The sequence below is a fragment of the Lathamus discolor genome, chromosome 9 (assembly GCF_037157495.1).
Source record: "Lathamus discolor isolate bLatDis1 chromosome 9, bLatDis1.hap1, whole genome shotgun sequence".
Lineage (NCBI taxonomy): Eukaryota > Metazoa > Chordata > Aves > Psittaciformes > Psittacidae > Lathamus > Lathamus discolor.
In genome coordinates, this window is record NC_088892.1 from 18,242,102 (window position 1) to 18,269,636 (window position 27,535).

The following is a 27,535-nucleotide window of genomic DNA, read 5'->3' on the forward strand; positions in this document are numbered from 1 at the left end:
TTATTCTCATTCTACTGCATATGGATGTAATAATGCACTTAATAATAAATTAATAGAAGTGGCTGTGTATGATTTCACTGCCATATATTATTTCACTGAAAGTGTGCTTCATCCAAGACAAGTACCAATTCAGTGTAAATAGTTTAAAAATCCAATGGTAGCTATTTTCTGTGGTTTTGCCATTGCTTTTCACATGTTCCAAATGTTTATTTGCACATATCTTAAGTCAGATATGCAAACCCCTCAACTTTAATCAGAATGATGCTTCAAAGTATTTTATCTGGTTAACTGTTTCTAAAAGCTCAAATTATTCCAGAAGTGCATCATGTAGAAGAATTAAAGCAATTCCCCTTAATAAACAAATTTCTGTTTCCGTAACACATATAAGAGCTCTGTGTACAAAATAGTAGCTCTTTAGATATTGTTTTCTTTAGTGTACTAGGATATATTTTGTTCTACAAAATAAATTAAAGAGGGTCATTTAAAGTGATCTTTGTTTCTAGGAGTTCGTATCTGTGTTCTTCTCTACACAAAATTCCAGGTTTTGCACTCCTTTATAACAATGTGTAGAGTTTTGGTGGAAAAAAATGATTATCTAAATCTTGCAGAACTTCCCGTATTTCTTTGTAGGCTCTCTTAAATGGAAGCCTCTGCTATCATGTCCTGACTATTTTTGGTGTTCAAACTAGCTAGAATTAAACCAGACCAGGTAAATGTACCTGTTAATCATGTTTTGGGTTCAGCATTAAAAATCCTTCGCTAATATTTTTGCTGAAATTCCAAAAGTTCCATATTCACCTGCTTAGGACCAGAGCCTGTAACTGGGATATCCCTTATTCCCTCAAGTTTCATGTGCCTTGTGTCTGTAGCATTCTGCTGGGAAGTCTGACGCAGAAAAAGAATTACTTGCAGTAGTTGAGAAAAAAGATTGACTTCTGCAGTGCATTGCTCAATCAGAGTGACCTCTGCAATGTAATAAGAGTTTATGATGTAAATAGTTTATAAAAATCTTCACAGCAAACCTTATTAGCACAACTAAATATGTGATAGGCTTTTTTCCTGTAACATCACAAGGGATTCCTGACATGGAATGAAGATGGAGTTGATATAACGTATGAGTACTGGGGGAAATGTGTTGGGACTTTGTGTACACTTGTGGGAAGCAGATCCCCATTGGAACAAGTAAATAAGTATTTTCATATTGTTTTTCTTGATGGAAAGTTTATGTGCTTAGTTGTCCAAGGGAAGAAGTTGAAGAGAGGCAGACGAGCACCAGTTTCTTTTGCTTAACAAGAATGCAATACAATTAAAAATGGATTTTAATATAATAATAATATTTCAGACTCTATCCTGACCTCATGTGAAGTAACAGTTGATAGGACTGTGATTACACACATCCGTGCTTATTAAAAGAGTTGCATACTGGTTTTGCAAGTTCCGCTGATATAGCCCAGAGAAATTCTCGCCTTAGGCAGGATGATGGATCTCCCTTATATTGACCTGCCTTAGAGTAGATGGAGGTAATCGTACTTACACTTACCCTTGGTGACTCCTACATGTGTTTCCCTGTTCTTCTCTCTTTTACGAATTACACTGTTTGTGTTGTCTGAATTCTGTACCGTAGGCTAGGATACATGGTGAATAATTTACTCCGAGACTTGATAAAGAAGTAAGCTTGAAAATAACTTTTTTTTTTCTTATCTCTTGAGGGATTATTTATGGTACAAGTACCTGTTCTGAACATACTCTTGCCACCTAAGAACAAGCTTTTTATTTTACTTCATATACTCTAAGTATACAATATGCACTAGAAAAATCAAACATACTTCCTAAGACAAATAGTCACAGCTGGGGATAAGGAATATAAATAGGATGACATCAAATGAAAAGAGCTGATGATCCAACAAGGTTTCTATACATCATGTTGTCTCTAATGTCAGGAGAATTGCAGATTAGTCTTGCTGCTCTTTATAAGTAAGCCTACTTATCAACTTTCTGGAAAAATCTAATTTAAGGTGGCATATTTTCCTTAGTTCTGCCACACTTCAAAGCTTCAAATATAAAGGTTTGTCAGCCATTCACTCCTGGTTATAGTCTGCATGTGAGATTCTTGTTCAGGCATTTCTCTACCAGCCAGGTCCAGGCTACTCCTGGCTGACACTGATAATGTAATTTTAGTTTCTTGATTAGTAAAGCCAAAAAACTATGAAGCTTTAGCTTTTAACAACTTTATCCAATATAGACTTAATGTTCAGAGAGAAAGAGCAATTTAAATTGCAAATGTTCATTGTAAGAAGCTGGATTTCTATAAAGTATAACTTAGTCACACCATTGAGAAAGATGATGACAAGCCCCAGGAAAAAAAAACACGTTTAGACAAGGTGGATAGTGGCAGAGGCTATTGCTATTTTTTCCGAACAACATACAGAGAGACTATTTTTATGAAGGGATATAGCAAGAGATGTGAATTTTAAGAACTCTGAAGGAAGTATGCAGTAATATAAAAATTCATAGTTTTGCTACCATGTTCTACATTTTTAACATGATGCTTTATATCCCAGTCACAAAACGGATTTGTGTACATTTATATTCATTCTTTAAAAGCTAAGTAGAGCTCAGGCAACTAAAACAAGCTGTTTGATATTATGTTCCCCCCCCCCTTCACTTGATGTAAGAATACCTTAGCATATAATGTCACATTAGTTTTATATATGTAAATACTTTCAAGTCAGAACATGCAGTATGAGCATATTTTATCAGCTATTACCACTAGGATTTTTACATATACAAACTGAAAAAAAGTTCTGTGTTTATCAAAATGTCAAGTAATTTTGCTCCTTTAGGATTGTCTGGATTTGGTGGAATGCCTTAGTTCTTATATCAGTAAGAATTCAACTATAAGAAATTTTTATCATTTCTGAAATTTGGGGAACTTGTTTAATTATGTTAGCAATGATGTGCAAGATACAACAGAAGTGTAACACAGTATTCAATAGTGTAACAAAGTGCTCAATAGCAAATGCTCACAGACAGGGATGTTCTGAGGCATTCTAAAATGCTGATACTTTTACCAAGCTCTTTAGGATAATATTGTGTAATTCCTGTGCATGACATTTTGAAAAGACTGGAGCTGTGAATATCACACCTGGTTGCTTTTAAGTCAAAAGCTTTCATGTGCAGGAAAGAATGCTTCAATTAAAAAAGTGAGGGAAGGGGGAGGTCATTTGACAGTACTACATTGCATTCAAAATCATGTACAGGAAAAGAAAATTAGAGCATATTCAAAAAGCTGCTGACTCAGAGCTGAACAGACTTAAATGTCTGTATCACCTGTTCAGCATATTGATGGACCACAATATTAGCATCAAACTGATGTGTCTAGTCTCAGAACTTGGTGGTCTCAGTGTTCTGATTTTCTGGAATTTTGCTACTGTTGGTTTTACTCTCCGCTGTTGCCAACCACTTGGTTTTACTCGCCTTTGTTCCCAGTTCAACTTTCTCATAATTTACTGTCTGAAAACTATAAATTCCCTCTACTGTAATTTCAGCTGTGTAAGATTACAAATAGTAGCAGCAGGTAGAAAGAATTTCCACACCTTACCGTACTGACTTTGCTTTGTGCTTTTCCATGTGAACTGTATTTAATTTACAATTGAAAGTATATATATATGCACTTGTAAGATTAGTGAGCATTTAATTTTTAATACTACACATAGTATTTGACATTTCACTGGGGATTCAGAGGAAATCCTTTCTCCTTGCATAAAACCAGTAGGAGGCATTTACCCTAAAATTTTCCTTAGATAACTTTCTACTAATACGTGGAATAATTTTTACCAAATGAGGTCTGTAAGATGCTTGATCATAGAATTCTGAAATAAAGATTTGAGTTTTGCTTACGATTGGGTTTCTTTACAGAACCACTAAGAAAAGGAATTTGCCACATGAAGATTCGCCATGTATGGATTTGCTAGCTGTATAAGAAGCATTGTTCTTCTGTGGATGACCTCCTTGCACAGAATGATAGTTTTATCCTTCTCTACATCATTATGTTTGCTGTACAAAAATCCTGCTGTGCTACATCATAATAACATGTAATCTTCTTGCTCAGTTTAGCTGAGATTTAAGGAGCCGCTGTTCACGGAAGCAGTTTTCTAAAGTCTGATCTATAATTTACCAGAATCAACCAGGCAAAAGAGCAAGAGGCTTTATAAGAGGGATACAGCCCTTAAAACTCTTAAATGAAGATTAGTTTAAAGTTTTACAATCCGGTACAGAACCATCTGGCAAATCTCATGTCAGGCTTTTCTAAACCCCTGAGCTTCCCTGGTATGCCGCAGTTATTCAGCCCCCACCCCATACCCTGCCTTTATCTCCCATTTGTCTGTGTCCAGCAACTGCTTTACTCATAGATAAGTAGGAACAAAAGAAGGAAATAAGTGAAGGGATGTTTGTTCTACAGGAGTAGTAAAACAGTTGTAAATGCTGGAGGTTGTGGGTGTGCTCTACCTTTGGAAATCTTGCATTAGGTGATTTATTGCATCTTTGAAGAGGTACTTGCAAGATAAAAGCTACCTGTTGGCAGAACCATTACAGACTCACTGGGTTAAGTTGTGGATTTTGAGGCCACAGAATCACTGGGAGGATGTTTCACAAGGCATTTTGATGCTTTCAGAAATGGGGCTGCAGTTACAACTGGAACAGAGTAGAAGTTGTCTCAGTGGCGAATCCAGGCTGCTGTTTGCAGTGGAAAGCCAGTTGTTCCCATTGCTCTTAAATCACATTTCAGTGTTCTGGGCTGTGGGCTCCTCCCAGATACCTCTGCAAAGGGTTTTTTACGCGAGTTTCAAATTATGGGTTTTTGATTTGGCAAAAGAAAGACCTAAAGCATTTTTTGACCACAAAGTGAAAACCTCCCCATATGAATGCATAGTAACATCTTCAGTCAGCTGTCCTATAGTTTCCCCATATACTTATGCCATAAAGATTTACTTTCACATTTATATAAAGCTTAGAAATGTGGAACAAAATAATTTGTTCTAGCAATATGTTACATAAAATTAGACTTTCTTCACTTAAATGAACTCTTCTGTTCACCTTTCACATGAAGGATCTTAGGAGGTTGAAGGAGAGGACTGCAGGAATCCAATTACCCCAAATCAACTTACAGTCAAGAAGGAGGCATTGTTGATGGAGATAATCTCCTTCTCAGGCTTACAGCATTTACCTGTCTCAGTGTGATAATAAAGATGTTCTGCCTGGACAGTGAAATTAGTGTATGTGATTTCCTGATTATAACATGGGACAGGAAATAAGTAGTCAAGTCTAAAGTTCCTGTCCAAAAATGAAGCTTTTGGCTGTATACTTTAAACATAACTAGGAAAAAAAAAAAAGCTGCCCCAAATAAACATGCACAATCCCAACTAGACTTCAATAATGTAACATAGCTAACATGCTACTTAGAAATGTATTTTGCTGTTTGCTACCTGAATTTTACTTCAAGCCGTACAGGACTTCGGGTTGCAAGACAATTTCATAAAGCACTTTTTTTTTCCCTCTCCTGTAAAGTAAAAGAGTTGAACAGTTTGTGTCAGACAATCTTTATGCTGCCATAGCAATTTCGTAAGGCACCAGAGAAAAATGCATCGTATTATCTTTGAATTTCAGTCTGCTTTTACTTCCCACAGCAATCAATAAATATTAGAATTATTGGTGGTAGTATCTGTCTAGATAATTTTAGACTTTTCCAGAAATCAAAATACATAAACTAAAATTGTCATGTTGTAACTTTTTCCTTCCTTTTTAACTCTAGTAAACCCAGAATTACTTTGAAGAATAGGAAAAACCTGTGAGTAGGGAAGCAGGATGACAAGGAGTTGACACCTAGCGCAACAGATCTAGTAGTTAATATTGGAATAAAAAGTCTGAGGGCCAGAACAAATTCTGCAGCCTGGAAAAGTGATAGTAATCAAAAAATTAGTTCTATGTCAAGTTAGTTCAAGTTACTAGAAATTTTATCAGTATGTTAAAACCCCAGGTCACAAGCTGAGGCCAAGCATTGAGTATAATTTATCTTCTTTCCAGCAAAAAGGGAAGGACTTTCCTGCAATTTCACAGTATGTATTTTGCATCAGAGGTGGCTACCTGGCAGCTTAGGAGCCCTGGCTGTAGGAAGTGAAGGAATACAGCAGGCTGTGTGGCCAGGAGTGCAGCTTGAGCACAGTTTGGCAGGGAGCAGACAGAGCGAGCTGGACTAGGACCTTCAGGCAGAGAGTGAATGGGGTTGAGTCTGAGGGAGAAATCAGGTTGAGCAAATTAGCAGTGGTGTTAGGGATCAGCCTAACCTGTACAGACACCAGGAGCCAAGTAGTGTAGGGGGAGGATGCCATCTGAAGGGAGATCTGTGGGCGAGCAGCTCTTGTAAGATTAGTTTAAATAGCTCAGGTATACAAGAGGTTCCCCCTCATATTTCAGAGTGGGGACCACCAGTGTGGCATCGTAAAGATAAAAATGAAGTCTGATTTAAAATGCTGACTTTCATAACCTTTAAAATCTATGCTAAGATTTATTTTCTGGTAGATTTCCAAAGCCTGTATATTACCTGTCAAGCTGTCCTAAGTAATCATATGTTTGTTAACTTCTTCCTAATAAACAACAGGAAATATTCATGATGAATTTCATTTTTTCCCTAAAAAATATTTAATAAGTACTTTGATTAAATATTAAAGCTTTCTTTTGCTGTTACAACTAGAGAGAAAATCCTGAATATCAGCAAAATATCTTTGCACAATGTTTTTACTACCTGCTCATTATGCTGGACTTTATCGATTGCTAACATAATTGATCAGGGTAATTTCTACATGGTCAGGTGGAAGTGATGTGAGTGGCTGTTTGCTGACTCAGCAAAGTAAAACCTCTTTCATACTGAAAATTGGACTTTCTGTGGATAGACAGGATTGCCTGGCCTTGGGGAACAGTTGACAGTATTGCATTTCCCATTGGGCAGAAGGGATTACTGAGATAAAGGAAACTTACAGCCAGAAAGACCTTATGTGTTTTCCTGTCTCTTTTTGCTTTCCCCAGTGCCTGTGCCTAGGGCAGTGATACGAGGTGTCAGATAATGATTGAGAGCAAAATGAGTCTCCCTCAATTCTGGTTTGGGGGGGGAGAACTCAGAAGGTGTTGGGTGAATGGAAGGAACTGAATCAGTTGTCCGGATATGCCTTGCGCTTATGGAACGGTAGTTGGCTGTAACAGAACTGACAGGTGGTTCATCAAACATGAAAAGAACCTAATTTATTCCAGAAGTCAAGCCTGCCTGCTAGAGAAATTGTAATCGGAGCGTGTACAAGAGCTAAGGGAGCTTTAATGGCACTGCTGAAACCATAATGTAATATCCAGGTTGAAATCATTCCATCTTTATCTCATTATGAGTACAATTTTCTTCTATGTGTGAAACTTAAATGTCAAATTGAGGAAGTGTAGAGAACATAAACAAAAGACCGTGGGCATATTCTATTGTTCCTTTAGAAGGATTGTAGGAGCTACAGAAGGCTGTGGAAAGATGCTCCAAGCAAAATTGGGGAATAAAGGCTTCCAAAAACTTCCCACTTTTAGTAAGAGCTTCTTTATCTGTGCTGGAAGAAAGAAGTTCCCGGGAGGATTGTCTATCATTACCACATTCTGCTTCTTTAGAAAAGAGAACTTGTGAATAAGTGCTGCTTATGTGATCCATTAAGAATGTGTGTATCTCTCAGTGAGCAGTAAGTAGGGAGCTTCTACCCTAGAAGCACAGTTGCTGTAGTAGCAGGTAGTTAAGAGAAAGTATTTGAGTTCTGCTGCATGCTGAGTTAGTTGGAAGCTGCAGGAGATGTGCCGCTTGTTAGCGGTACAAGCGCTGGGTCAATGTAAGCTACCTTGTGTGTAGTCACAGTGCACATATAGGATGTTTTCTACACTGACAAGGGGCAATGCAAATACACTTCCAGATTCTCCATGGCAAACTGTATTAGTGCAGTGTGTTTGGCCTTTAATTTCTAGAGCTCAATACTGTTAGTTCTGAAACAGGATTGTAACCACGGAGAGCTAAAAATATGATGTGGACTGTGTGTGGAAAACCTGTAGGGGCTGAAAGCAGTTCTTGTGTTTTTTTCTTTCTTTCTAATGCTTCAGGATACAGGCAGCCGATAGACTGTCAGTTTCCCCAGAATCTGCTCTGTTTTCCCTCTCACTGCGTTTTGTCACTGCTTTCTGACACTTGTCTTTGGAGGGGTGAAAGGGTCTCTTTGAGTGCTGGGTAGTGGAAACAGTAGGAAGTAATTTAAGAACAAAAGGTGTTAGTCAGCAAGAAAACAGCGCTAAAAGGGGTTTGAGTCTCCATTGAGTCATATGTAAGATTTAGAGCATGGCTTTCAAGTGTAACTCGAACATTAAGTATTGTCTCACCTAAATGTTCTTTTGCATCCCTTTTCCTCATGTACTCATACACTTTTCTTTTTCCTTTTTCTCTGCTCTGAACTAACTGGACAAATGTTGTCAAAAAAATGATGTGAAATTTCAAGGAAAACTATTTCTCAAGAAACAGTGTGATTTTTTTTTTTTTTTTTACTGTCAGTTACTGGCAGGTTATCCATATGGAATTATTATGGTATCTTCGCACCACAATTGATACATTTAATAATTTTCATTATGTGTTTGGGTCCTTTTGATGTTTGATTGTTACCTTTAAAGAAAGATTATAAGGTAGAGTATATTTGCTTTTGAACATATGAAAAACACAACCTTCCCTTTCCAGATGCATTCATTTTAACTCTTGTTTAGCATTCACTAAATCTATGGTTATTTCTTTTTTCTTTTGAAATGCACTTATTGTTCTATTTCAAGAATGAATCATGTTCTATTGCTACCCCAAAATCTAGCATAACAAAAATGGTAAAAATGATTGCCTGTAATTTATTATTAAAGGCAATCCAACCTGCCAAAACAAAATTGCCATTTAATAAGGTGGTTTTTGAAATGAGCCTTGTGAATGCTCAATGCTAACTGAAATTGCCTACAAATTCTGTATTTAAAAAAAAGTTTCCTTTTAAGTGTCCGTGTTTTACTATATGTGACAGAAAATCCAATGGCGTATCTTCCCCTCTCTGTGTCAGTCCTTGCATTCTCCATGGGCATTTAGATCACTCTGATGTGAGACTTGGATAAGATACTATTTATATTACATATTCGGATATGTCCAAGGCCATATCCAAAGGATAGTACATTACAGATGTATTTCAGGAGGAGGGAAATCCTGTCATTACTTACAGTATTTCAGCAGAGGACTTTTTATGTGAATGTCATTGTTTCCATTTTATGATAGAAAGAATTTAAGGAGAAAGAAAATATGAGATACTTTTGGGTATTTTTTCATCAATACGTGAAGTCCCTTCCCTGGGAAATTCATATGGAGAAAATTAAAAGAAGCGAACAACCTATTCAGTGCTCAGTCCAAATGCTTAAAAAACTGACAGATTTATTCTTGAGACAGAGCAATTACAGACAATAATAAATAATTGTGGGATATTTTGGTAATATGGAAAAAAAAAAAAGAAGGGTGAAGGGTCAGCAAGTCTGCTTCTTTGAAGACTAATCTATTTGATTATAGAGACTTTTGGTATGGGGGTTGATCTTGAAATACTGCAAGGTAGAGGAAATTTGAGGAGACAAGAAGCTGTTAACTGCTCAGACTTCTGGCTCCAGCTCCAAAGAGCATTAACGAAAGGCAGGGGCTCTCATCTGGAAACATAGCTCTCTTGCCCCAATAATGCGGACTTGGAAAAAGTTCTTCCATAACACTTCCTTTAATTTACCTCTTTAAGTCTGATCCACTGCAGTCTATGTCCATTGAACATAGGGAACTATGTCTGCATCATGGGAAGGAAACGGCAGAGAAACCAGTGTTGAGTTATCTTTGAAATTCTGCTGCTGAACCTTATTCTGTCAGCAAATAATTTCATGTTTTTGAGATTTTTTCAGCTGTACACACAGGTGAAGGTGTGTACCTCCACCCCTTGTAAGCTGAAAATATCTCTATAAAAATCAGGATACTTAGCTGCAAAAACATCATACTTAGCATCTACTCCAAGTGTGTGCAGTTGTGATACTTTTACCATTATTTTGTATGAATTTTGTACCTAACTTTTATTCCCTCAAGCCTGAGGTAATGCTGTCAGAGTGGTTGAACATGTAACTGATACATACTTTTCTTTCTTAAAAGCACACAAAAGAAATTGGAAGGCCACAAACTCCTTTGAAAGAAGCAACCTTGGAGCCATGGACTCAGCCACAGGTAGGCTTGGAACAACTTTTGTGCTAATGTGTTTTCTGTAATGGTGGTTTCTGTAAACCTTAATAGAATTAAACTGGGGCTCTAAAGAAATGCTGCATCAGGTAGTTCTGTGGTTCTTGGCACTGGATGTCAAAATGATTTGGTTTGCTGCCCAGATTATTGGTAATGTCCTATTAGTTGAAGACTCAGTTTTTTTCTAAGGGAGAAATGCCAGGATTATTTTGCCTTCAGTTTATGTTCCTTCTGTGGTTAAAGAACTTTGCAGAACTTTACTAGACAAAACATCCTTTCTGAAGGATGTGTCAATAAATTGGGAGCCTCTCCTGGTGTAGAAATGACGTTTGTTCATGTTTTGTATTTTGAGAGGAAGGTTTGAAACGTCAGCCTGTTAGAGTCATACGGATTTAACTGAAAACAAAGCAATAGTTAATAATGCAAAAAGAGATAAAGAAATGGGGATATTAATATATAATCTTCTTAAAGACAAAGTGAGTTTGAATGATCTTTTCCTTGCAGTTGTGAACTTACTTGAGTTTCAAATTGTTTGAGTTTCTTACAGGCAGGAGTTCAGAGACATTTTTGCTGTTAGTTCCCTGTGTGTCAGTGTACTGTACTGCACACTGAAGTACATGGCTTTGAAGGTGATGGGAGGGAAGAAAGAGGCAGTTTGTAGTGTAGGTAAAAACTGGATAAGGATTGGGGCTGTACAAAGAAGGTGCTGGAGTGGGGTGGAGATGAAGTAGGTGCTGGAGAGTCAGGCTGTTTCTGCAAATTCCCAGGGGAAGATTGCTGCTTACTATGGATGTGGGGGCCTTTTCCCTTCAGCAGCTGCCACATATGTAATTCATGTGGCACGATGCCTCTTCCTGACAGAAACACCTACTTCTGCTTTGCAGAGTTCACCTGTTGCTAGAGGCAGCAGTGAATCTAAAGCTGGAATGCCCAAGTTGAGAGTTTCCTGGCAAAGATGGAGAGAACCAGGCAGAGGTAGCAACCCCTGATCCATAATTACAGTGTGACTGCACTCTAATCAAGCTCTGCCTTGTATTTTCAGGAGTAAGTGCTCTGCCAAAGAAATATTCACCTGTTTGGTCTGTAGTTTTTACAAGCTACATATATGAAATTCTAGAATTTAGGCTTGTTCTAGAGGCATGCAGGAAGCACAGCATAGAAATGAAATAAACACCAACATCTCTGTGACTGCTACCTTTGTTCATGCTCGAGTGCATTTTTATTAGTTGCAGCGCTAACTGTGTAGGCTTTCATGGTACAATCTATACAGTTGATTAAATTGTAGTAGCTCTTAAAATTTCAAATTCTTCACTGTTGTCACAGATACACGGTATTTGTGTTTATGCATCTCTACATACACAAAAAAGGTAGTTGTCTTTTAACATGCAAATCTTGTATTGTAGGGAAATCCCTCAACTGTTACTCTTAAAAACACAAGATCTTTCCTCCTTCCTAAGTAAAAGGTGCAGCATGTGCCCTGACTGCTTCCCGTTACTGCATGCTCAAACCTCCAAATGCCTCTACCCAGGCAGCTGCTAATCACAATAATTAAGTGTGCATTGATCTGTGTCTGCAGTCGATAATGTTTATGTGCAGGACCACAGGCACTTACTATGGTCCATAGTTGCTAACAGACAGTAACTCTTTATGTGCAAGAATGAAAGTGTTGAGCAAAATGTTTTGTTCCAGCAGTTACTGCTAAACAGCTGATGAATTGTTAAAGGAGGGTGAACAGACTCCTCGTGTTCCCTTGCCTACAGCATATGCTGCAGAGCAGGCAGGTAGAGTTTAGTTAGGGCTGGGCTTTGATTTATTGGCACAGAAGAGAAAATTTTGGCTTCTGAGCTGAGAGAGGAGGAGTTGAAGCAGCTTGATGCCATGATCATCGTTCAGGGGTTCTCTGGTGCATGAATGAGGGTGACAGAGGTGAGCTTTTGCAACCACTTCTCTCTGATGGCTTGTGTGACTGTTGCCAGCAGCGTTGTCAAAGCAATATTCTGTTGCACTGTCTCAGTGCAGATGAGATTGTTCTTCCTGAGTATATAAGCCATCACCATGTTACCTGATCACTTCTGAAAGCTGCATTTGCCAGTGCTTTACTCTAGTAACTACACAGATTAAAACATGTGAAATGGTTTTTGTCATTCCTGTTCATTTTTGGAAAAAAATATTCCTGTTTTTTTTAAGAAAAATATGTACAAGGAACCTGTCACCAATATGATGCTTGATTTTGTGGAGAGAAGAAATGCAATCAACAAAATAAAGAACTGCTGGAACCATTGCTGTAGCTGAAAATTAAATTAGTTGTTAATTCTTTCATGGATGTAATTCTGGACCCTGCAAATCCCTCCTTAGATATTTTGTCTAAAGTGAGTAAAAATTCATGGCATGGATAAAAGCTTTGTGTATTTTATGAGCAACAGGCAAATGATCCAAATGGTGCTCATAAAGCAAATGGCTCCCAACTCTAGGAGGAGGAGAAATATATTTAAAAGCTGCTAGAATAAACCATGAATAAAATCACCTACTATTTACTAAAAGGTGTTATTTACATGAAAGTGTTTTGATCCACATACTCCAAAGGGAGAGACTCGCTACTTTCCTCTCTTTAATGATAACAATGATAAAAAATCATTCTGTTTTCCTGGGCTGCTTACTGCTGATCACTGTTGAGAGCTGCTGTGGGATGTGTTTTATCAGCAGAGAGTGAACAAAATAGCTGAGAGCACTTTCAGTGTGCAGGGCCAAGCAGGCAGTGAAGCATAAAGTACCACATCTGGCCCCTAATATCATGAGGTGAGAAGCTGGTGCCTATTAGTAGTTGGGCTATTCACACAGAGGTTGTAGTCTGGCGGGAGCAAGGAGCAGTGCTTTCCGTGCAAGGGGAGGGATAGATTTTTGTTGCCTGTACTGTCATGGCTCTCATTTGAAACCTTTGTTCATCCTAGAAGTAGCCAGGTGGCTAAAAATTTGGAAACTGAACTGGTTTAATTAGACAAAAAATGAAGAACTTCATTTTGTAGTGGTTTGTCAGGCTCATTCCTTATTCTGTGTTGGGGATTTTGTTCTTGGCTATATGGTTTGTTGTAGGGTTTTTTTTTTGGCTGTGATTTAATAAGTTCCAAGAGCACTGTAACATTGAGAACACGGGAATTCTTTCTCATGGCCGTGTCTTTTAACTTGCAGTTTTCTGTATCTTTCTATGTGAAACCAGTGAATGGAAACTGATGTTACTGCCTTGGAAAATGAGAGACTCGTTCCAATAAATTCGGGACAAGACCTTTGCAGATAAGGAACATGTGTGGTAGTAGTTGCCCAGATAGGCTTGTCATTGGCTTACAAGCTTTATTTAAATGCTAAATGCCATGTATTCTTGTGGTTATGTTTTTATGCTGCTTTGCCTGATTAAACATTTAGCTGATAAACCCTGTCAAGACTGTTCAGAGCTACTGCAGTTAAGATTACATATTTACAGCCTCTACATCTGTGGTCAGTTAGAAACAGGACAATTTAAAATCAAAGTAATCTGTGATGGTTTAAATTTTTGAAGTTGCTGACATTATTTTAACAACCTGAAGTTTTGTGTGTAACAGCATGAAATAACGTGGTTTATGATGATTCAGCCTCAGAAACAAATTGCTTTATTCTTCCAAATTACTAGGGGGTGTAAATCTAGAAAGAGAGAATAAGGATTTACCAAAGTAAGGAAAAAGAACAGACATTAAGGTTGTGTAGCAAATACGAGGCAAATGGTGAGTTTTGCCAGCATGGCAAAGAGAGCAAAACTCCCTCTTCTCAGCTGCAGAGTATTTCTGGTTTAAACCTTTTTTTGGTAACTCTTACATCACTATTATATATGTATCTGAAATACTGCTTAAAAGTGATTCCTCTCCTAGAGGTGCTCAACAGGATAGAATGTGAGAAAGTGGTGTTATTAGTGCTGTAGCTTTTTATTTGTTTATTAATTGTAAGAACTCCAAGTGCTCTCACTCACTTAAGATAATGACTAAAAAGCCAGGGTACAGTTGCATTAATTTTCCTGTCTCAAATGTAGCATAATTACTTTAATGAACACATTAATTTATCCGCTTTCCTCATGCTCTTCCTGCTTCACAGTTGTTGCTGTCACTGGAAACCCAGACAATGATGACCCTCAAGGTTTATAGCTCTCTTCCGAGTTCTCTGTGAGAGTTAAATATCCAAGGACTGTGATTTGTCAGGCTCAGGTAGTGCACACTCATGTGTGTCTAGCAAATAAGCAGCATCTCAAACCAACATGGCTTTATTATACCACCTGGTGTAACGTTGGTGCATTGCCACGGCAATGAGCATGACAAGCAGGAGCAATAAGATATGGACCAAGTGCAACCATTTTGTCTCTCAAAAGCATCTGAGGAAAAAAATGTTTCCTCTTTTGCATCTGTAGTTTGATTGTCTGTGTGCAGAGCACAATCCTTTTCTCTCTTTCTTATTTTTTTTTTTAAAGCAGAATTAGTTTCTGTAGAAAGGAAAAATGCTCAGACTGAAATGTAATAACAAATGATAGAGTGTAGTATTGTTCTGCTCAATTTTAAAGAATCACTTTATAATCTTCGAACAGTGGATAACAACATCACTAATCCAATATGTTAACAGTAAATACATTTGATGACAGGAATTGCTACACTAATCTTATATCCCTCCACAGTATAGTTAAGAAATCCACAGGGGGTTTTACTAATCAGTTTTTGTAAAGTAAATCAAGTCATGTAATTCTCATTCCCTCTAAATGCCCGGCAACTGCAGGCAGAACCAGGTACAGTGCTTTTTGTTCATCAGATTGTACCCTAATCCTCAGCCACACTTTCCACTTCAATATGCAAGAAGGAGACTTTTGGAGAGAAAAGTCTCCAAACACTATCTGACAGAGATGTCTATTCGGTGAGCTGGCAGTTCACCTTGTTCACCTCACATGTTGTGTTGGGAAGGGATGGAGCAAGTCCATGTCCTGCACACGCTCGAAGAGCTGCAAATAAGAAATATAATCCATTCCCATTTGCTGCTATGTATTTGACACATATGGTTTAAGCCAGTTAGTTTAGACCACAGTTTGACTGACCAGTGACATATTGCAATATGGCTTGTTTTAAAAAAACTGTCAGAAGTAAAACAGCTTTCTTGTTTTAAATTATAAACAGTTTTACATTAGGAAGAAATATTAACAACCATGGTTAAATATTTGAAGAGAAGCAACTAATAAGAATTCTGTGCATATTTTGTTCCCACAGTTCATGGGAAGTGAATTATTTTTCATGAAGCCCTGGTGTGCTCTGTTTAGTTAGCTCACAGCTTCAGCCTTTAGGATTCAAAATTAGTGAAAGTCAGAATGAAAGTGAAGCTTTATTTCTGATTCAGTGTTTTCGGCTTAGATACAAACAAGTCACCTAAATAGATTTATACACTCTAGCTATATTTAGTATTTAGAATCCGTGTGCTAAAAAGATTCGCATTTTATTTGGTGCCTTAATAAATTTACATAGAACATGAGTATATTTCTTATTTAACAGAACTTCAGTTGTAATTCTGAGTTTTAACACAAAAGACTTGATAAATTAAAGAAAAAACTAATTCCAGATGAGAGGTGTGGGGATTCTAAATGCAATTAGAATTGCCTACAGAAATATCTGAGCTGTTTTTTTTTTGACAGTTCAATCTTGAAACCTGATTTATTCTCTTTTAAAATGGAGGGCTCACAAGCTGGAAGGCAGCTGGAAGCAGACTCTTGTTCTGGTCTGATTTGAGTACCGGCAGGAATGAAATAGTGTTTTATTGAGAAATAAGAGGAAAGCACACTAATTGTTGCACTTTGAAAATAATTATAGTGGATACCCTCGTAAACATGTAGTTTTTCCAGCAGCAGGTAGTGCAGTACCTGCCTGCCAAGTGGTACACACCTGGCTTCTCACAGATAGCAACGCTGTTTCATTTTAGCTGTGCTTCCAGGTTATAATCTCTCTATGGTATTCCTGACGTGCTAAGCAAATAACATATCCAAAACTGAGGGTACGGTTCTGGAAGGTAACTTAATGGAAAGGCCAATAATTAAGTGGAAATGGGCATTAACAGTTTTCTGTCTAGCAGTCCTTTCCCCTCATTGATCCAGTGAATACGGTATAGTAGAATACCATTATGTCATACATAAAACAGGATATCAGCCTGGTTTAGGCCACTGGGAATATTCTACTGCAAATTAAAAAAGTGAAGTTTAGTTGCAAGATGTTTGCAAATAAAAACTTCAGTATCATGAAATAAAGACTTGATTTGCAGTGGAGCAGAGTTGCTAAGATAAAACCCGGTCAACAGCAAGAATCTGTGTTTTTTTAATCACGTAATATTTTGGGTCATTTGACAGGCTTTGTATACTATTTTATTTTTTTTAAGTTTAGTTTTGCCATAGCATGGGAGCACTGGGCTTTTGTAACTGATGTAGCTGAAAAGTCACTCAGAGAAAATGAGAAAAAAAACCAAGTCAGGACATCAGAGTTGTGAGCACTGAATTTACTATTGATTTCAGCAGGGGAGACCATTACAAAGGCAGAAAAAAATCCCATTTTAAATTTGTCTGTCTGTTTTCCAGACCAGCTCATGATTCTATGATTAAAAACTCTCTATTTGAGCTAAGCTGCAGTTCTCTTATGAGTTAATTAAAATAAATGAGAAGTCTACAGACAGCTTGTATGCAGTTTACTCAGTATATTTTGCAGCATTTATCTGTACAGAAGCAGAAAGCCAGTTGCTTTGGGGGTTATATCTCTGAGGACAGGCACTTGTGTGTTCTTCTCTGTCAGATTGTTCCATGTATTTTCAGAACCCAAATGTCAAAGCTGCTGGGTGGGAAATTGGGGAATAGTAAAGGTTTGAGGTACCTTGAAATATTTAAACATTTTCGAAGTCATTCATTGAGACTTTGAAGAGTATCTTTTTCTTTTTTGTCCACTGTGACAGCAATATTGTATGCCTAATTTCTTTGTCTCACACGGTTAAATCTTTTCCTTCCTTTTGCTTGCAAAATGTCAGAGTTGTTATTACAGACTTGCACAGCGGTGTAAATGAGGAAGGAATTGGTAACAGGAGCAGAGAGCTCAGCTGTAGAACATCACCTGGAAATTCAGCCCAGTGTGCATGAAAACAGGCAACCCCAGAAAGCTTCCTGTCAGTGTGCATCGTACTGGAGCTACAGAAGGGAGCTGTACTGCTTAACGCAGAGAATTGATTTATTCTTCATTACCATACACTGTGTTGTAGGAGATGGGGTACTCAGCAGTGAGATATCCAATGACATTGTTTAAAAAGGGCAGGTAGACAGCTACTCTTTTATCTTGAAATGTGGAAAGCCCTGTCAGTGTTTAAGTAAATCACCACAGACCTGCTATCAGAAAATAGAGATGAGATCTTTGAGGTGCTTCGTTACCTACGGGCAGGTTCAGAACGGCTTTTCTCTTCATGGTGCTTCTGCTGCCGTCACCCCTATTTGGCAAGAAAGCAGAGACATTCCCATTATTTAGGAGAAAGCACCAAGTAGCAGAATCATTAAGTTGCATTGGACTGTAACTTACTTGCTCAGAGCTGTGCTCAACATGCATAAATCTTAAAACAGAAAACATAAATGAGGTGTGATTCACTGAGGTGTCCATTTCTCCAGTGTCCAGTTGGCTGTCACTTGCAGAGCAGCTGGCTGTGATTTAGGGCAGGATCTGGGCACAGGAACAGATCCCTCCACCACTGCAGTCAGCAGATGTATTTATGAATCTTAGAGTAAGAGGAGTGGTCTTGGAAAGCTTTGGGAAAACAAGAACATAATAAAAGCTTTCTGATCTTGTGTTTTAAACCTTAAAAATTGCATTGGCTTCAGTTTGAACCTTTTCAGGAAGAGTGTCTGAGGGAAAGCTTTAGGAAGTGTTGGGCTTTCAACTGTCTGTTTCTCCTGAGGTTTTTCTTTCCCCCTTTTTTCTTTGGGAGAGGGAAGGCAGGGGAGGGAGTTAGTTTAAACTTTTACAATGCTTCAGTAAGAACATTGTGTCTTCCCTCCTGATGAATTAGCAATGCAAATTTTATCTTCCTAGATAGCAAACACAGGCACTGCCATAAAGTCTTGTCACAGGGAATAACAGAAGTAGACACTAGACGCATCGTATGAGCTGTTCATGTGGAGATGTTCATCATGGTCGTGGTTCTGTAATGCTGAATGTTTTACTACTGATCACGATGGAAGAAGGATGAAATCCAGTGTTAGCTTTCACGTAAGAGGGACCAATTAGTCAGAAATGCTGTTAGGGCCCCAGTGCACACTGACCAAGCCATAGTTCATATATCTTCAATGTTGAAAATAGTTTTAGTCTGAGTTTAGTTAATGAAATGAGGTATTTCACCAGTCTGTTAAGTTATATGATTATTGTTGTATAGCTGTAGTGGAGATGGTGGCTCTGGGTTGCTGTTGTCAGGTCACCTACCCTCTCCATCAGTTTCTCAGCTATGAAATCACTTGTTTTTCTTGAAGGACATTTTATGGTCTGATTAATTTTTTTAGCTGCAAATGATTGCATATAAAGCAGATATACTCCAACTTGGTGCCCCAGTGGCTATATGGTAATGGCTATTATGCATCCATTCAAAGCCCAAATGAGATTAACACCATTGTTCTCTCCATCTGCCTTTGAGAAAGAATCCAATAAATAATGAGGCATATTCAGGAAGATTATCACATTATATTCCACATTCACATCGTGTGTATTAATAATTACAAGGAGACAGGCACCCACTCAGGGCAGGCACCCTTCTGTCTGGGTTGAGCTCTTTTAACTCGGAGCAGCACTGGCATTGAATGCACTATCTTCTCACTCCTTGGGCTGTGCCTCATGAGCTCACTGGCAAGCAAAGCTGCATGATGCTTCTTGTTAAGATTTGTATTGCTTAGCTTCATCTAAAAGGGAATGCAAAATAGGGAGGAAAAGGTGGGAAGGCCTCATGGAGGTTTTGCCTATTCTGATAGCTTTTGATTGCAGATTCTGATGCTGAGTTGGGAGTGGCAGAGTCCAGCCTGGCCACATGGCTCCCCTGCATGTGCCCCCTGATCTACAGCCAAGTGTCCTTGCAATGTGTAGAGAAGCAAGTGTGTCCTCTCATAATTAGTTCAATAAATAAGACCTTCTTCCTGATCTCTTCCCTCTGTCACACGTTCTCCCACCTCATATTCCTGCAAAGCAGGAGCAGTTGCTGATTTTCAAACTATATCTGCCATTTGACTCAGCCTGCCTCTGTCGTCTTCCAGCAGCACAAGTGTTTTTTAACAGTTGGAGACAAATTACAGGGGGTCTCAAAAAGATGGTGGCATGGTATCATTTGATACTGAGATAGTGTCTCCAGCCTGCAGTCTGCCTGCTTGTATTTGAAGGACACAAACGGACAGCACAGTGAATGTGCTAACTCTGAAGATGCTTCAAAGAGATTTGTATAATAAAGTATTCGTCTTCTCTTAGAAATGAAAATATTTTTGTTTAGCAGCTAACTCTACTCTGATGATGGTAGTTTTTTTGTAGATATCATTTTTCCTCTGTATAAACATTTTATTTGGAAGGCTCCTACAATATTCTTCATGCTGTCATGAGCACAAATAAACAACTCAGTTATAACCAGTTTGTAAAATTTAGGAAGTTATATTAGGGAAAATGCTTTTAGAAAAGAATTCCAGGTTTCAGATAGATGTTGGTGCTCCAGACCAATTGGAGAATGATGCCCAAAACTTCACATTTTGAGTCTGTTTTGAAATGCCTCTATGCTTTCCCAAATACCACACAAGTGTAGTAAAAATATTTGGTGTGCATTATGCTGTATTTCTGACTCTAATAGATACTAGAAGTAGCTCAGACCCAGAAAGGAATTAATGTTGCAAACACTGTGACAGTGGTTGGTGTTTGTAGTAGAATTTATCATTACTGAAAAGATGCGTATTCTATTGCTTTGGTTTTAAATCCATAAATTTTCACCAGTACTTTATAATGTGATGAATTTCACTATATGGATGGAGTAAACTGTGATCTGAGGGAGAAATTGCACTTTATTTGTCACACCCTCTCTTTTGCTGCTGTTCTCTCTCAGGCTTTTATTCTAAATTCCTTTCCACTTTTGGACAAAGATTCGGGTTAAATAGTCAAGTTGCTGCCACTTGTGGAAACTTCCTCTGCTGAGGTGCCCACAATCAGTTATTGCAATGGCGAAGATAAGTTCTCAGTTTTACTGAGGTGCTCATTTTTACAGTTCACAGTGTTCACAGCACCATCATCCTCATCTGGTGTACTAACAACTCCTGAAGTATTTACAGTATGGGGACATATTTAATACTGGGCCATTCATCTGATAGTACTGTATAATTACATTTTTAGTCTCCAAATTGCTGTAGTTCTTGGGTCTGCGGTTCACATAATATGATAAAATGCCATCTTCTTTATTCTGTGTATTTAATACGGAACGTGTTTGCTAGAAGATCTTGAACAGGATTCCAGGTATGTCTGTGCAACACACCTGTGGAGTATGAGCGTCCAATCCCTCATTTTAGTGGGAAAGAACCCGGGACTGAACCTTTAGCAGCGCTGGCCAGGTAGAGAGAGGGAAGTGTGAGGAGCATGTTGTCTGCCCTGCAGCTGAGATGTACATCTTACACTTCTATTGGTTTGTGGTGGCTTTTCATCAGGGTAATAGCTAGTACTGATGGATCAACATGATAGTACAGAATGCTTTTAATATGGATTCAGCCTTTTTAAGTATTTTGCTGTCTCACACTTCAGACACATGTCCTTGCCTAGCTAGCCTTCCACAAACCCAAAAGGTTGTGTTAGCAAGTATGTCTGTGGTGGGCCATGACCCTAATCAGTGTAAGCATACTGACAGAAATGTGCAGAGTGAACCTGGGGGTTCTTCTGTTTGTTAGCTGTATACAAATCCAAGTATGGAAGGATTACTTACAATTTTGTATCTCATTGTGTTGTGGAAAAAAACTGTAGTTTAAACCTGGTTGCTTGGGGTTTTTTTTACGACTGCTGTTACTTAAGGCCTTTAGGAAAAATTGTAGTGTGTTTTTCTTTATCTTTTCTGAGAAGTTTACTTTCTGCAATCAAAGATGGATGATACAGGTGGGTTTTTTTTTGTCCATTCTCATTTATTTCATTGTCTTTTTCTTGCTTTTTCACTTTTCCCTAGAAGAAGTTTGGTCTTTACAGTGATTCTTTTTTGCGTGCTTGTTAAGATTTTGTCCTTCCAGATTTTGATTTTGAGCATTAAAGATCATTTCTCAAGATCAGTAAAACCTTTGCTATGTGAAGTGGATTCTTATTATTTTTATCTGCTGATTTTATTTTCCCGTTCAGCAGCCTGCCTGTGAGATGATGGGACAAGGCAGGCAGATCTCAGCGAGAACAAAGCTTTTGGCGCTATTGAGTTCTGAAAAGCAGTCTTTAACTGCTTTCGTCTATATGTCTAACACACAGATCTTTGTCTGTTTAAGTAAAAGTAATGATGCTTTATGATGTGTTTCATTCCCTCTATTTGAGGATTTACAAGTGATTTGACTCAGAAATATCTGAACTTTTTTCAAGAAGGAGCACTGAAAGGAACTAGGTTACTTTATTTCCTTTTCAGAACACAGCTAAAATGGCAGGCGTCTGGGCTTGGCAGTTTTACAGCAACCTGAGAAAATAAAAATAATCGTGCCATCACTATTTTATCTTACTTCTTTCAGATGTGCTTCCTTCAGAATTGCTTCTTTCTTTCATATTTGTGGAACTGTGCTCGGCAGAGTGGCAGCCTGTTCACAAGCTCTGCCAAGTTGAGGATTTGAAAGAAAGTAAACAACTCGGTTGGGAACATGGATAGCAAGTGTTGCATAGACTGTAAGAAGCAGAGATATGCTGCTGTATTATACAAGAGTTCACTTAATGGAAAAATGCTGTTTTCCCCTTAGAATCTCTCTTGCTAGCTACTGTAAAGTAAGCCAGTCGTGCCTGACGACTCCCCTCTTCTCAGGCAACTTCTCTGTCGAGTTTTTTTATAGCATTTTTCCTGAATGAGAAAAACTAATTTTTGGCCCTTGGAACATAAGCCAATACTTATAAGGAATAAATCTGCTTGCTAGAATTACCAAGAAAGAGCTGATAGGAGGAGCTGGAAAACACCTGGGAGAGCTGCAGGTGGGCAGTTATTTCTTTTCCTATGTATGTGATAGTTGCCTCTCATTTGTTCCTCAAATGTTGGTCTGTTTGTTAGTGATATTTATTCTGTGGGCTACAAATCCATTAATGATACTTTACAAAAGAGTACTCGGACGCTGACAGATCCCAGTTTTTGCAAACGGGCATGATTTAACACAGCTGGTTCTCAAGTCATGTGTGTATTGCTCCTATTCAACCTACCAAACAACAGTGAGATGCAAGGCAGTTCCTCATTATCTTCCTAAAGAAGAGGTGGGGCTTCCCTTTCAAAAACCATCTTAAGAACATTGCCTAGTACAGTTTTCCTGAAGCAGAAAGATTGATGCTAGAGGATTTTCCCCTGCGTCTGTGCTATTCCTCTGTGGGCTTTAACATCCTCTTTTATATCTCCCCAATCGAGAAATAGCTGAAGCTCAGAATAGACCCCAGAATTAATACTGTATTTTTTGAGCCAGTCCCATGGCTTTCTGAAGCCCTGCGACATATGTATTAGTTTAAGGAATTGCAGGTAACTCATACTGTATATTCTGCTAAATACTTCACACCTCATGGCAGCATATTTTAGTTCTTCAGGGATAAGTTTTACCTATAGCTGTGCTTCGCTGAAAGAGCATGGCAGAAGTTGCTCTCATGTACTCTTTTTCGTTGCTGTCACTTTGCTTTAGAAGCCTAGGAATGTGACTGATGCTCTACATTTAAAATTGTGTACATCAGACTCAGCAGAATTATTGGAGGCACCATTTAAATTGTCAGGATAATGGCTACCTTTTTGGATAGGAAAATTCCCATTCCACTTAAGCAGTGTCTTGAGAGATGATATTTTTAAATGAGATGAGCAACAGAATATTTTAAATGTTTTTTATAGGTACCAGAACACTTATACTGGTCCTTATTCAGTGTTCTTCATTCTCCAGATAAACTAAGCTCCCTTAGAAGGCATGGGTGGCAGTCATGGTAATGAGAGATGCAGGATGAAGAGGAGGTATAAAACAGCTGATGAGATGTTGTAAGCAGACACAAAGGGAATCTGTGTTGGTATGTGAGAACATATGAAACAATGTATGTAGCAGAAGATGAAACAAATATAGCTGCAGAAAAGAAATGCTTCTGAATAAGATTGTTTAGCTGTGATAGATGCGTTGTCAACCTGCTGCAGCTAAAAGCTAAATACACGAGTTGGAGAGGAAAAAAAAATCCAATTGAACAAAATCAATCATTGGGGTGTAGGCTATTAAATGTTGACAAGTGGTAAAGGCTGGTTATACTGCTCTAAAACTTTGGGGGATAGCAAAGCACCTTTGAGTAAACTTGCACTCTTTAAATCAAAAATGAAAGTTCGTTGTTTTCTTTCATGGCATTATATGTCAGGGGCCAGTATTCTCAGAGACTGTTACACAGTGTGAAATTACTGGTTTACTCGGTTCTTTATATTTCTGACCTTGAGATCTTGATCAGTAGTTTATCCACCTGCCAGAACTTCAGAGTTCAGAAAGAGTTGATATTCTGTAACACTAAAAATGTCAGTCTTTTTACTTAAAAAATGAGCAATACTGTTTATGCAAAGTGGAAGTCAGATAATGGATTCATTTCATTCTATAGGAACCACTGCACAGAAAGTCCACGTGGCTCCTTCTTTTTTTTTTTTTTTTTTTTCCTTCTGCAGCCAAGGAATTCAGTACACAATTGCATCAAAATGCAAACTGAAGTCTTAAAGAGACAATATTTCAGGGTCTTTGGAATTGCTTTGTTAGAGTAATAAAGTTCCATTGATTTCTACTTCCCCAATGTTTCAGCCTACGAAGTTAAAATTGTTTAAATTTATAGGGAAAATAGGGAGAAAAGGCAGGGTGTGTCTGTAGTGTGGAAACACAGGGCTTCTACTGCATATTTCTTTACGCATTGATCTGATTGTTATTTTGTGGTTCTGCCACCTTCAGGGCTGAGGGCTAATGATCAGTACTCACTCAAAGAATGAAAGGGAGCTGGTAACCAAATTTAACTGTGACAGCGTGCTGTCCTCTTCGCTTATCAGTGCCTAAAAAATGCACTTCGTATTATGCCAGTCAATAATAGAATAATCTGAGGAGTAGTAAGTGATGAACAGTTGTCATAACTTTAACATTTCACTTTCTAGATCTGCAAGGAAGAAACAGTAAAACCAAGAGCAAAAGAAGAGACATGTCTACTCATACTGTTGGTGAATTTTTCAGAAAGATGATTTCTTCTCCCTTGTAATCTGTGTTCACTTGCTGTTTTTCCTCTGAGATTGTTGGGGTATTATGATGTAGTCAATATCTAAGCTTTTGACCCACACTCTTGGGGCTGGATTGTACTGAACAAAATAGCAGGTCTAGGACCTTGAAGGGACACCATGTTTGGTCACTTCTAAGCCTGTTCTGATCTTTTGGTCAGCTTTTATGAGGTTAGGGCAGGTGGATGTTAAAACTATTTGTTTAAGTCATTGTTTTAGTATTTTTCTAAATGTTCCTCTGTGGGGGTACTTGCCTTAGGGCTAGTGACATTTTCCTAACAAGAAGAAGAAATTGCCTCTAAATAAAAGCATACTGGAAACGATCAGTCTTCCATGGCTGCAGTCAGCTATTGGAACAGCAGCTTATATGGCTATATGCTTATATGCTATAGAGCAACCAAGGCTTCTCTGTGATTTGGAAGAAACTAAATGTATAACTGCTAATTAAACCCAGACAAAATCAATGTTATGGTGTGTTTCCTACAGGTAACGTCATATGGCTGTGGCTGGCTTTAAGGGGAAACTAAGGCCAAATGAATGACACTGCTGCTGTGCATGTGGTAATTTTCCATAGAAACAAATACAGGAAATACTATGTTGTGACCTTAGCTGCTGCAATGGGGTGAGAGGGAGCAGGTATTTCAAATCCTAGTTGTGATTTTGAGGATTTTACAGTTTAATTGTAGATGCTGGTAAAGTTAGCAAGGAGGCACAGAAATGTGGATATCTTTTGCCTTTGTCACCTGTGAGAGTGGCAACAGCCCATTTAATATTACATTATCCTTACAGAAGACATACGAGAATGGAATAATGCGCATAAATGATACAAAACGGTTTTGTCTGAAGAGAGCTCTAAATGCTTTCACAGCAAATATGCTGCTCCCTATCTGTTTTGGAAGTGGGTGACAAATTCCTCGGTGGCATAAGAAAGATCTAGTCAGGGCAATGACAAGTTGATTTTTTGACATGAAAAGATAACAGCATTGAGAATTATACACTGTAAAACCTTATCTTCAGCATCTTAGTAAAACTGTAGTTAAAAAGGCAACTTCAAGGCACTGAATGGGAAGAGTGGGCAGCTGGGAGTTGGCCCAAGAGAGCACCTCATGGCAGGATATTATCTGTGGGGTAACCAGACATCCTTTCCTGAAGATGTTAGTGTGTGTTACCCAGAAATATTTGCAATCCCTGTGTGTCAAATAAAACATAAGATAATTTACACGATTACTTAGAAATTCTTTGGTTTAGAACTTTCTTCTTCTTTTTTTTTTTTTTTTTTCTTGTATTTGTTTGAATTCTTTTCATGTTAGTTGCTTTTTTGGTGATGATTTGTTTTCTTGTGCTAATCCTTGTTGAAGAAACCCAGATGAACTTTTCATTTTATAATGAGTTCAGATATGCAAGAGACTCAAAAGACACAAACATTCCTAAAAGGCAAAGACATCTGAAAGTCTGAAAATTCCTGAAGTTCTTCCAAAATCACTAGCCTACATTCTTTATTTAAAGGGAAGTGGGAAAATTTAAGGTCTTGTTTTAATGGTAAAATCTTTACTTTAAAATAGATCCTTGGTGTCATGCGTGAGATAAATCATAGCAGTGGTTGTTTTGACACTCTGGAGTGTAGTTATGTTATGCACTGGTTTCCCCAGAGATCTTAAAATTTAACAAGCAGAGGCCAGTGTGAGTAATGAAATGAGGCAGCAGTATAGTCATTTCAATTATACTTTTATTACACAGCCATTCTTCCTAGAGCACTTCATACTTTTTGCAATGCTTACTAGAGTATGAAGTGCTTTGTGTGAAGAAAGGGTAGCTCTGATTTTATGACTAAGTGGACAGCATGATTTCAACTTGCTTTGAGTGCTGTGCTGGGATGTAGCAGCATGAGTAACACTGGAGAGCACAGGGAAGAATGAATGCGCTGCTTATCTCTGATGGCTGAAACCCTCCTCAGAGAATGGATTTGATAATTCAGTAATATTGTTAGGAATGGAGGTACTTGCAAATGCTTTATGCTTCTCTGGTTTGTTTTGAAGATGATTTACTGTTTCAAATGTACGGTTAACTGTGGTTACCTCCGTCTTCCAGCCCCAACAGGCCAGTACAGCAGCTTTAATATTAACTATGTTCCATATTGTCTTTTTTCAGTGCTTATCTCAGTTATTTGATTGTACTATATGAATTATTCCTGAATGGTTATTTCTAATATAGGCTATCATCTAGAAAGGCTATTCAATATTTTGAAGTCTTAATAATGTAACTTGTGCTTGAGATTATGAATAAAAGTTCCCTTTTCGTGTGAGATGGCACTCTAAGCATGTTATACAATTACATGTATAAGTACACAGATAAAGATCAGAAAGTTTAAACCATCTTTCTTACCTATTACATTTTGAGGAGCAATTTGAAGTTATTATAAGTGATTATATTAAAATAACTTTACATTTAAGACTGCAATAACAATACAAGGTGCTGGAACTCCTCTGGGGTTACACAGGACATTAAACAGCTTTTGTTTCTATAGTAAATTCATCATGTGGCCGCTCCTTGCTTTAGGGTATGTATCTTTCTCTGTTATTTTATGTGCCCCTTAAACCTTCCACACGGTTAAATGGCTTCAACTAAATGTACAACCAACGCATGTGGCACCGAAAGAGAGAAGGGTCACTGGGCACGTTGAGGACAGTGTTTTAGGGGGGAGAA

At 38.1% G+C, this 27,535-nt stretch overlaps 1 protein-coding gene across 8 annotated transcripts in view; it reads left to right on the top strand.

Moving 5' to 3' along the window:
• The window catches only part of PCDH11X (protocadherin 11 X-linked), a 490,320-nt gene that overhangs the window by 223,308 nt on the left and 239,477 nt on the right, over nt 1–27,535 (top strand). For 5 of the 8 annotated variants that reach the window (XR_010614873.1, XM_065689610.1, XM_065689609.1 and 2 more), the window contains exon 5: nt 10,259–10,330. Coding sequence is in view for 6 of the 8 variants with exons in the window: in XM_065689610.1 (XP_065545682.1) it covers nt 10,259–10,330 (72 nt within the window). In the remaining 2 variants the exon portion in view is untranslated. Of the gene's footprint in view, nt 1–10,258; nt 10,331–11,226; nt 11,416–22,424; nt 22,465–23,495; nt 23,588–24,715; nt 24,779–25,318; nt 25,351–27,535 lie in introns of those variants that run through there. The other 3 variants (XR_010614874.1, XM_065689615.1, XM_065689612.1) reach the window with 3 other exon arrangements.